We start from the raw sequence: 11,504 nt of genomic DNA, 5'->3' as shown, positions 1-11,504 counted from the left end.
GCAAAGGACCGATTTGTTTTTGTAGCCAAGTCAAGGCGCAAAAGACCCAATCTTTTAGCTTCACCTTTAAGATGTGGCAAGTAGAAGAAATAGTATGGATGAAGCTGCAGAGGATAAGAAGCAGGAAGTGATGACACTCTGGGACTTGTTGGGAAAGTGTAAGGAGTGGGGGTGGTAAATGGTAGAGAAGTCTTGTCTGAAGCATCGTTACCCAGACTTTTAAGCTGATGGTTGTTTGGGAGCATCGACGAAAACTTGTGGCTTTGAGACTTGGTTGAGGATCGTAATCTTCCAGATGCACCTGGACCCTGAGGAGTCCCAGGAGGAAGGATTTGGGGGAGATGGTAGTGGTGGTAATAACTGAAATCATGGCCTGGAGGCTGTGAAGGAGCTACTTCCACCTGAACTGTAAAGCCTGTGGTAGCTGCACTGCTCTCCAAGGCATTTAAATCAGGAGCTTTACGATTTTGTTTCTCTCGATGCGCTCGACCCGAATCCTTCATTTGATCTTTGAATGAAAGAGGCCTGCGGGCTCTGAAGTGTTTATAAGACTCCTTAAGAGGATCTTGATGGGAGTAATGGTCCTGGCTCGTTGGCTGGGAGCTGAACACAACACCACGAGCCAAAGCTGTAGGGTTAGAAGAGCCCCGTCCTTTAGGCTGGGGATATGTAGGGTGAGGATAGTTAGGTGGGGCCAAGTAGAAAGGTGGGACCCACAAGAAAGGACCCAAGTTGAGTTTGGGATTTGCAACTTTCTTGGTAAAACTAAAAGGACCGTCAGCGAGAGGTTGATGGGTGACTGGAAGTTCGAGGGGTTGGATAGGACAGGCCATTGTATAGATTTTCTTTCCTATTCGAAGAGAAAGTGTTTGTTCTCCATCCTGTAAAACAAGAATAATCACGATTAGCTCTACAACAGATTAAGCCTGTTTAATGTACACTTTAAAAAAAAAAGTTTACCTTCACTGCGACACCACATGCGTCAAACGGGACAAAGATGGTAATCCCTTCATCTTGTTTTTGCACAGTGTAGCCACACTGCTCCACCAACAACAACAAAGGGGTCCATTCTCCTCTCACTTTAACAGAGGGAGGAAAAAAGTTACAGCACCAGGATTTAAAAAGACAACGAGTATAAAAAAGTAAATTACGTGAAAAGTTTTCCCAATATTAATGAAAAATGTACCACTGATCTGTGGCTCCTTGACAGCAGACAGTTCTTGCAGTTTGAACGCTACACCATGAGGGGAGCAGCAGAGGAAAGACGCCCCCTCACCTGGAAGCTTGTTGTGAGAGACGGGACAGGACACCCTGACTGGGACCCCCCTCCAAAGCAGGGGCAAAACAAAACTGCCATCCTGAATGAACATAAAACAAGTTAACGCCTTCAGTAAGAAACATACACTCAGATCAGCTGGGAAAGTCCCAAACTCTCCAAACGAGTGTGCACTGAGTCAGTGCAGTTAGTGAGTCAGTTGACCACAGTTACAACCAAAAGGCTTTAAAACTGGAAACCAGACAATGAAAGTCAAATTAGTCTTGTTAAAGTTTAAATTAGTTTCTCTGAAAGTGTTTTGTAAAGCTGAAGCATGCACTAAAGTGTGCGTGTGACTAGTAAAGTGGAGTGCCCGTACCTCCCGAGTGACGTGGCAGGCGTCGTACTGCGCCTTCAGACTGAGGTCTCTTGGTGTGATTCGAACAAAGTAACCGCACTGAGGAGGGAGCTGGAACAGCAGCGACGACGACCCGTTCGCTGAGACAAGCAAAGTCATTTTACTTTGATGGAGAGAAGAACGAACCCCAAAAGTCCCAAAATGAACCGTTTTAAAAATCAGTTGATTACAATCTGCATCAAGACTATGTATATATTGCTATATGATTCAGATTTGTTCATTTACATACAGGTGCATCTTAAAAAAAAAAAAAAAAAAAAAACGCATTGTGAAAATGTTATTAGTTTTTGTCAGTCACTTCAGAAAGTGAAACTTGGATTACACAGTGAAAGATTTTATGCCTTTATTTCTTGTATTTTTGAGGATTATGGCCAACAGATCATGAAAAACAAAATTTAATGTCTCAGAAAGAAACTCCTGGTGTCTCAGCCTAATCAGCTGATCAACTCCAAGACATGAGCTACAAATGTTCAAGTCCAGCCACTCCTGAACCAGAGACATCAGAAGCATCTTACCTGCTGAGGAAACAAAGAACTGGACTGTTGCTCAGTGGTCCAACATCCTCTTTTCAGTAAGTAAATTTTCATGTCATTTGTAAATCAAGGTCCCAGAGTCTGGAGAAGAGTGGAGAGGTCCAGAATCCACATTGCTTGAAGTTTCCACAGGCAGTGATGGTTTGTGTCCATGTCCTCTGCTGGTGTTGGTCCACCGTTTTCTGAAGTCCAGTCATCGCAGCGTCTAGCAGGACATTTAGAGACCGCTTCCTTCTGCTGATGAGCTTTATGGAGATGCTGGTTTCATTTTCCAGCAGGACTTGGCTCCTGCCCACACTGACAAAGGGACCAGAAGCTGACTGTGGAATATTCTAATTTACCGAGACACTGAATTTAGTTTTTTGATTTGTAAGACATAATGATCAAAATTACAAGAAATAAAAGCTTGAAATATTAACTCGAATCGATAAGAGTTTTTGAAATAATTGATGAAAAACTTGACCAATTATTTTTAGATGCACACATTTTACATTTATTGTAGTCATATTTCTTGTTTTCTTCATTTCAGTTACTCCTGCGAGCAAATACATTTAGAGTCACTGTTAGTGTTGTGATGAACTGATTTAAGTTTAAAGCCCATTTTCTTTTTACGAGCCGTCCTGGTTTATGATCTGTATAGGATTACTGAATTTATAAACTTGTTCAACATTATAAATTAAATTGTTTCAACAGAATAAGGGAGAGCAAAAAAATGCAACAAGTGAGACTTTTTTTTAGACATCACTTCCACAGTTTTCTTTGAACATTGGTTGATTTTCACTCATTTAAAGTCCACCTTGTGCTTGAACACTTTCAGATAAATGTATATGATTTTAAGTCGACTAAATCAATAAATAAATTGCTTAAAATAGTTATGACATCAACTTTTCATAACAAATATGAATGCTTTTTTGGAAACATTACTATTGCAAAAAAATAAAATCCATGCAGTCGAGAGGAACACTTGCAGTTAACAGGAAGTGATGTCATAGGGGAACACCTGCATGTAAACAGAGCATCGCTACAAAAACCAACACACACAGCAGAGAAGAAACTGATATTTCTTTAAATTATTTTGAGCCACTATTAGAGGAACAGAACAGAGTTCAGATAATACTCCAACAAGACCAGGAAGTTCCCCTTTGATGTCACTTCCTGTTTCACTTTGGCTGCACCAAGATCAAAAGAAAATATACCAGTTATGTGATAAAACGTAAAATCATACACATTATGCCAAATTTCATACATAAAGCTTTCATTCGTGTTTTGTTTTTGTGTATGCATGTCACTGACACTTTAATCAAAAAAATAATGTAAGAAAAACAAACAGTGGCAGTATAAAGCCACAGGTTTATAGCTAAAATAAAGAACTGAATCTTTTATATTTAAAAACAAAAGCTGCTAGTAACAAAGATGTATTTGTGTAAAGTTAAAAATTTTGCTCAGTTTTTAAAATTTACATGCCAGAACAATCCGTAAACAGTTAATACTGATGGGGGGGGAAAAAAAAAATTACTCTTCAAATGTCTCGTTTTGGTAAAACCACTCGCTCCAACTCTAATGTCTCCTCCCTAACGCACATCTGAGTGGAAACAAAAAAGGTCTAAACATACATGAGAAACCACAAGTGTAAAAACTAGAACAAAATAAAATGTCAAATTTAAAGAACATGAACCACTAAAAGCTGCAGCACGAACAGGACGCAGTCTGACCTCGATCGAGCAGCAGCTGTATCGCTCGTTTCCTCCTGACCGTGAGGATCATGGCGTCGTCTTCACACTCCACCGACGGCTGTAGTCTCTGCCAGCTCTCCATCGAGCTGCTGGGATGATGACCTCTGCTCCTCGTCTGCTTCCCCTGGCCCTGGCCTGGAAAACAAAAATCAATTGAGGAAATGCATTTTATGTAACGTAAAGCTGGAGTGGTCACAGTCAGTGGAGATCCAGTAGAACGATAAACTCAGAAATTAAAAGATGAGAAAAAAAAAAACACCTCAATTTTATACAAAAAGGAAGTTTCACATTCATTGCTGATGTGCCAAAAAAAAAAAGTAGTGTACAATGTAAGATTTTCACAAATCCTCAGTTTTATTTAATAAATGAGTAAATCATTTATTCTCTCAAAAATCCAAGATTACAGGAAACGGTAAAACCTGCTTCAAGACTTTCCTCCTCCAAAACATTGATCTCAGAACAGATTTAACTTGATCCATGCATCTACAGCTGCATGCAGAGAACGATTAAAGGAATATTTCTGACATTACGACGTGGGGTTCTGTGAAAAGGTTATGAACTATTACCGTCTTACCTGTTGTAGATGGCTCTTTGAACGACCACAGATTAGAGAAACAGTTTTGGTTGGAAGATGAGCAAAGTGAATGTCAGCCATTTCAAAACACACTGCCATCAATTCACATTAAATTGTTACTTTGAATTTTATGGTCATGTTCAAGCCCAAACAGAGCAGCAAGCTGTAGCACTACGAGTGCAACTTAGAAATGTTGGTCTAAAGCAAAACAGATGGCAGAGGTTCAAGTAATGTTTGCACAAACACTAAGATTTAAAAAATCAGAACTGTTTTCAGGGTCAACCTTCTTCAGAGGTGGCTCTGCTCGGGCCTCATTGACGAACTTACTGCTCCGTCTGAGCAGACTCGCTTTAAAAACAGATTTCAACCGATGTCAGCAAGTCGACCAAGTCCTTGTGTACCAGGAACAAGCCCGGTGGACTGTTGAGACAGATTCATTCTGCAGCCTCGGCACATCCACAGTCTCAGTAACAAACGTTCAGTTGAGAAAATGCCAAACTAAAAACAGTACTCTGCAGAAAAGCAGAGCTTTAACACTTTCTCTTATCACTTTCTTTAAAACCAGTGAGACATTTATGAAGGAAACTTATCTTGCGTATAAAAAAAATAATAAAATGGGCACCGGTGTGACCAGTCTGACTCCTGTCCAAGGTCTTCTTTCATTGTGCTGTTCTGCCGGCACAGCTGATAAACTACCATTAACTGTTTGACAGATCACTTCAAAATGGCCCAACTATTCTTTTAATCCTTTACCACACCATTAAATTTGAATTGCATGTTTATTTCATCTGAAACATTATGATATAAAAAGGTTTTACAGCCCTCTACTGCCCTTTAAGCTTCAAAAGAAACACAAATTTCCATATAAATATCAGTTGAGTTACTGACGGCAGTGTAAAGGCCTGGAATAACAGATTTGAGATTGGACTTAAAGGGATAGTTTGGTCATTTTTTAAACAATCTGTCAAATAGTTTAATATTTCTTTTAAATGAAATCAGTTAAAACGTGCAAGCCAGACTGGCTTTGGTTGGGCATTAAGACAAAACAACTCTTCTTCAAAAAGTCAAGTCAACTTTATAGAGCACATTTAAAAAAAAAAAAAAAACAGAACTCCTCGCTCCTCGCTCCTCGCTTCAGTCTTGTTTTTGGAACAGCCAAAAGCAGCTGATCGGATGATCTCTGGGCCCGAGAGGGAACGTAAGGTTCCAGTAGCTCAGAGAGGTAAAGGGGTGTGAGGCCATTTAAGCATTTGAAGGTCAACATAAGAATTTCAAAGACTATCCTAGTATGAACAGGGAGCCAGTGAAGGGAGGACAGAACTGGTGTGATATGTTCAGACCTACGAGTTCCGGTTAAAAGCCGAGCAGCAGCATTCTAGACGAGCTGAAGACGTGAGATGGAGGCCTGGCTGACCCCAGCATACAGTGCATTGCAATAGTCCAATTGGGTCGTGACAAAGGCATGGACTAGTTTCTCAAGGTCGGGTCTGGACAATACTGGCTTGAGCTCATCTACCCGTCTAGTTGGAAGAAGCTTTTTTGCAGAACAGAGTTGATTTGTTTGTCAAACTTGAAGTCGGAGTCTAAAACCATCCCAAGATTTATACCAGACTGCTTCAAATATGGCTGAAGAGAGTCCAGGTTGACAGGATCAATGGCAGCAGTTGAGCTAGGGTTAAAGACAATGACTTCAGTCTTATCATTAAAACTTAAGAAATTTGAAGCCATCCAGGCCTTAATGTTGTCCAGACATTTTAACAGAGGGTGAATGGAGCAAACACTTGCTGGTTTCACAGGCAGGTAGATCTGGCAGTCAGCATAGCAATGGAATGAAAGACCATGTTTCCTCAGGATGGACCCCAGTGGGAGCAAATAAAGTGAGAACAGAAGGGGTCCAAAAATCGAACCCTGTGGGACCCCGCAAGAAAAAAAAAAAAAAAAAAAAAAAAGATTTGTGAAAGAATGCCACATTAGCTAAAATAGCGTCCAGGTTATATTTTAGCTAATGTGGCATTCACCCAACCCGGTTTGTCAGTGTTCTCTCAGAGCAATGTTTGAGTTACCACGCAAACGTTTAAACTCCACAGGAACAGAGTCGACGTTTAGAGACCAGATGTTCTCATCGGCAGCTCCAGCACAGTTTGTAAATAACGTGGACATTCAGTTGACAAAAAGAGTGCAATGGTTTAATTTAGGTACAATAGAATTTTATCAGACAAGTAGACATTTTTGACTAAACAAAAATAAAAGGTGCAAGATAATCCCCGTATCATGGCAGATGTGCACTTTCTGCCTTTGTATGTTTGTGTGCACTGTGCATAATAATCCCTCACACTTTTTTTTTTTTTATTATTATTTTTTATATCAGCCCCCAAGGGCCTTCACCTCTGAACTTTAAAGACGTAATGAAATTGTGTACACAGGGTCCCAGTTACATCCAACAATAAAATGTAAAAGAAAAACAGTAAGATCTAAGATGTGAACCAAGAAAAACATCAGCTAAAAATATGCCAAGCACTAATAGCATAAAAACAATAAACAATACACTGAACAGCAGCACGAACATGAGTCTGTGTGAGCAGATGAGCACAAATGAACACAGCAACATGAAACAGATCAGCAGCAACATGAAACAGATCAGCAGCAACATGAAACAGATCAGCAGCAACATGAAACAGATCAGCAGCAACATGATGTGATTTTTTCCACAGTGATTATTCTGGTTAGAGATTCATGAGTCTAACAGCCTCAGGGTAGAAGCTGTTCCTTAGTCTAGTGGTTCTACACTTAATGCTCCTCAACCTCCTTCCTGAGGGGAGTGGGGCAAAAAGTGTGTGTGCTGGGTGAGTGGGGTCCTTCATGATGCAGGTGGCCTTGACAGCACTAGATGGCACTAAAATGTACTTATGTAAATACTGACCAACTTTCATGACAAACTGAGGTTGAGAACGTGTTTGATGAGACGAGCCTCGTCACAGTGGACCCAGTACAGGTTCCTCTGATTCCCAGTTAATCTTTTATTTTCATGTAGTTTGACTATTGGTGCCCATTTCCTTTGCATCAAGTCCTAGACCAGGGGTTTGCAACCTGTGGTTCTGGAGACGCATGCGGCTCTTTGGTCCCTCTGAAGTTGCTTTTTCAAGCTTTGACCAAAACAACAACAAATAGTTTTTTTTTTGTTTTTGTTTTTTTTCTTGTAATCTTTTGCAAATAATTGAACTTTTTGATTTATTTCTATACTTTATTTTTTCCACAGTAAATAAATAAAATAAATAAAAGCACAGGTCTGCACAGTTCATAGTTTATTTTATAGATTTAAAAAAAAAAAAAAAACTATCCATCCCCCACTCTCTTTACAAGAATCCAGTCTATTCATTCGTCTTCAATTGTAAAAAATATCAATAAATGTTAAAAATCGTTAAATATTTTTAGCTTTATAACGTCACCTCTACTGGCCACAAAATTCTCCTCCAGCAAACCTGAAGTGGCCCATGGGCCACCAGTTGATCAGTTGAAGCAGGCTGTTGTGGCTCTGGACACATTTAATTTAGTGAAGGTATAAAAATGTCTCTTTTGATCATAAAGGTTGCAGAACCCTGTCCTGGATTATACAGTTTACAGAAGCTGAGTTTCAGTTATTCTGATTTTTCTAAAATTGCCATAACTTCCTCATTTCTTCACCGGCCCAGACGATCTTTGTGTTAATATTTGTTTTATCAAGTGCAATCTGTCACATATTAAAAAAACAATTCAAGAACTTTAATTAAAAACAAATTTAAAAAATTGTCTCTTGCATACTTTAGTGGACTTTTTCACGTTTCTTCAATGCTTTATAATCTAAATCTGACGTTGCAGCTATGAGAAAACTAAATTGACCAGACAATTCATAAATGCCCAGACTCTATTTAAGATGGTCCTGCTGGTCTTGACCACCCTCACACTGGCCTGTTCAGAATCAAACAATTCCTCCAAACCAGGCAGGTGTCAAAATGACCCCATCTAGAACAGGTAAGATATTAATTGTTCACAACCTTGCCCCGTGAACTCCAACACAACCAGACTCTTAACTTAAACTTTGTTCCTGACGTTTTAAAACTAGTATGTTTACATGTATGCATTTGTATCATGGAAAACTTCAAAGGTGTCAGAGCACATGTGGATTAGGACAAACAGCATACCTGCGCCATCAGAACCGGAGTGGTAGCCAAGATGTTTGAGGTTCGGTCCAAACTGACCCGTGATGTAGAACCTGCCGGGCACCACGAGTTTAATGTGGCCCTTACTGCAGTTTCCACCCGGGGGGCCATGAGAGTTCAGGGGCCTCTTTCCCTCGGGTTGTCTTCGTTTGAAGCGGCTTTTGGAGCTCGTGCCAGTTCTGGGTTCGAGTCCCGGCTCCAACATGTTTTGAAAGGTGGGCTCTGAGTCACGGTGCACCCACCGCCTGACGTGGCTGATGATGGGGGGGTGAATCCTTACAGAGCCGCTCGGGGCATCACGGAGAACCGGAGAGGCTGGCTGGAGGGAGGGGGCTGCGGGCTCGCACCCCCCCGCTGAAAATAAACTTATTGTGGTGATGGTGTAAACAAGCGGGACGCCGAAGCTGTAAGCTTTTTGTTTCAAATGCATCGCCAACACGAGTCTTCCTCTTTTCACCAAATCACTGGGACCGAGTGACTGGGGGGTTAGTATTTTTGTAGACTTCCTGCCAGCGCACCTGCTCACTAATTGGCCTTGATTGGCCGCGCATGCGCAAATGCTGAAGTTTCCCTTCCAACGATTCAGGTACGTTTTAACAAAGAACATTAGAGGCTTTAACTCCACTTATTATTATTATTATTAGTTAAATTATTTAATATTTAGAGTTTCTTGCAGTGGTGCCTCTAGAAAGTTGTTAATGGGGCCCATGTGGGGGCCACTAAAAATCCTGGGGTGGCACACCAAAATTAAAATCCAGAACAGAATTTCAGGAGTACTTGTTGTTTTATTGTGTTTTGAATTGAGTTTTTAATTCATTAATGTGTGCTTAGCTTTGTCTCTTCATTTTTATGCTTTCTTTGATCTTATTTATTACTGATGTTAAGCACTTTGTTTCAGCTGTGGCTGCTGTTAAAGCACTTTATAAATAAAGTTGATGATGATGATGAGATTTATTACATCATATACAGATCATTTGGCAACTACAGCAATACGGTAGTTTAATTGTACAGTAGTAGGGAATCACCTTCTGATATACATATGTAACGTTTAGTTTTACTTTTTTTAACTTACTGTTGATATTGTTTCTTGAGGAAAAGCATTACTATTCAAGTTATTGAAGCTTGTCCTTTATATATATATATATGTTTGTGTGTGTGTAACATATATGATCAAAAACAATGTTTGTTTTTATGTTTGTGAGGTTCAAATATTCCTAAATAGCTAGAAGAAATAAACAAAAATGCACATGAATCGAAAGCTTGGGACTCGAGACCAAACTGCCTGTCCAATGAATGCATATCACCCTCAGCCTTTATGAGACTTTTAAAGACTTTTTGACTAAGAACATTTTATGAAGAAAAATGAAAACCTTGAAAATAAAGTCAGGCGAGACGTCACGCTCAGAGTATGTGTTGCGAACGACTCTCAGCTACTACCACATCCTTTTCCAACTTAATATCTGCACGACTGAGTGATTCCATGGTTGCTTTGGCTAAGGTCAATTGTCTGTGACAGCAATCTTGAACTGGACTGACTGGAAAACGTACTCAGTTATTGATGTACGTTGAATTATTTCTTTTGCATGTTTCATTAAACTTCATCCAGTGGTTCATGGAACGTTCTGCTGAAATGACAGACAAGCATGTGACACAAGCAAACAACATGTTTTCCCATTCTAGCTGCTCCTGAACACTTAATCATGTGACCACTAGAGGGCAGCAGTGAACAGCACCATCTCTGTCTGTGCTGGCCTGCAGCCTGGTGACTGCTCATCTGACAGATGGCCCTTTGCCCTCTGTAGTTTTTTTAAGTAAAAACTTCAATTTTCTCTCTTTATTTACACCTCTAATGTCCACAAACGTAGTCTGGCATTAGCTGTGTCATCCGTCAGGAGACTAGATGAGCTCTGGTTTGCCTTCAACTCCAAGTGCCAGTTTTGACATCACTTTGCGGTCGTGTTGTGGTGAGCTGAGGTCAGAGGGTCACAGACTCTGCCTTTATCTTAGAGGAGAGTTGAACCACGGCACAGTTGGAATCACATGATCGTATGGGGTTTTGGAGGGGATGATCGGTTGATGAAGGGCGCGGCAGGCAGGATGACTCATATTTGAAGTTGCTTAGCTACAGCCAGGAGTTGTTTTCTTTAGAGTCAGAGTGTTAGCACAGCGTGCGTGTCTGGATTTCATTGAGAGAGGACGGCTTTGTGTTTCAGACCTCTGAGTTAAATCTAGTCTCAGTGATGAACGAGGGGGGAGGGAGTGAGGGCGGTTCAGCGCCTAGAAGTGAGGAAGGAAGTCAAAGAATAGAAACCTTTGGCCAGTAACCATGGAAACGGGTTGGCTTAGTTAAGTGTGAGGAATTTGTTTTTACTGAATGTACATGGTGGTTATGGGGCTCTGCAACGGCCACCCACTGTTCACCCCTCACACCGCAGTGGTTCATGGTTACTGTACAGTGAACCACTGCAGCTGGTTCATGCAGAACATATGAATCTGCTTTCAAGACTCGTTCTCTCAGTCTAACGTTTTTCATTGACGCCTGCCAAAGGCGAAACGGCAGGTTTTTGCATAATATTTGCGAGTCTGTTAGCAAAATGTCTCACGGGATATATTTTCATTAAACTCTCAGCAGATCATTAAATGAACATCTGCAACACCACGGCTAACTCACCTTAGGAAACATCAAAATGACTACCACCTACTACTACTACCACTACTACTACTACTACTATTACTACTACTACTACTACTACTACTACTACTACTACTACTACTACTACTACTACTACTACTAC

General features: G+C 40.5%; 1 protein-coding gene across 1 annotated transcript; it reads right to left on the bottom strand.

Moving 5' to 3' along the window:
- Nucleotides 1–219: 219 nt before the first annotated feature.
- On the bottom strand, nucleotides 220–9,131 carry LOC119421108. Its single transcript, XM_037688504.1, has 7 exons — nucleotides 8,692–9,131; nucleotides 3,919–4,074; nucleotides 1,635–1,753; nucleotides 1,187–1,358; nucleotides 961–1,079; nucleotides 464–881; nucleotides 220–308 (listed from the first exon to the last, which is right to left on the bottom strand). The coding sequence occupies exons 1-7, from the start codon at nucleotides 8,912–8,914 to the stop codon at nucleotides 220–222; spliced, it is 1,296 nt and encodes a 431-aa protein (XP_037544432.1). The 5' UTR covers nucleotides 8,915–9,131.
- Between the last annotated feature and the right edge of the window lie 2,373 nt (nucleotides 9,132–11,504).

This window comes from Nematolebias whitei, chromosome 15 (assembly GCF_014905685.2).
Source record: "Nematolebias whitei isolate Nwh7 chromosome 15, NemWhi1, whole genome shotgun sequence".
Taxonomy (NCBI): Eukaryota; Metazoa; Chordata; class Actinopteri; order Cyprinodontiformes; family Rivulidae; genus Nematolebias; species Nematolebias whitei.
Note: the sequence above shows the minus strand (reverse complement) of the source record. Positions and strands in the feature narration are given on the sequence as shown.

Bases quoted from the DNA above. Each gene is read 5' to 3' on its own strand.
- LOC119421108 (XM_037688504.1), bottom strand. From the start codon at position 8,914: ATGTTGGAGCCGGGACTCGAACCCAGAACTGGCACGAGCTCCAAAAGC. The intron at 1,359-1,634 runs GTACGGGCACTC...ATGTTCATTCAG, and splicing joins CCTGCCACGTCACTCGGGAG to GATGGCAGTTTTGTTTTGCC. The intron at 882-960 runs GTAAACTTTTTT...CTTGTTTTACAG, and splicing joins CATGTGGTGTCGCAGTGAAG to GATGGAGAACAAACACTTTC.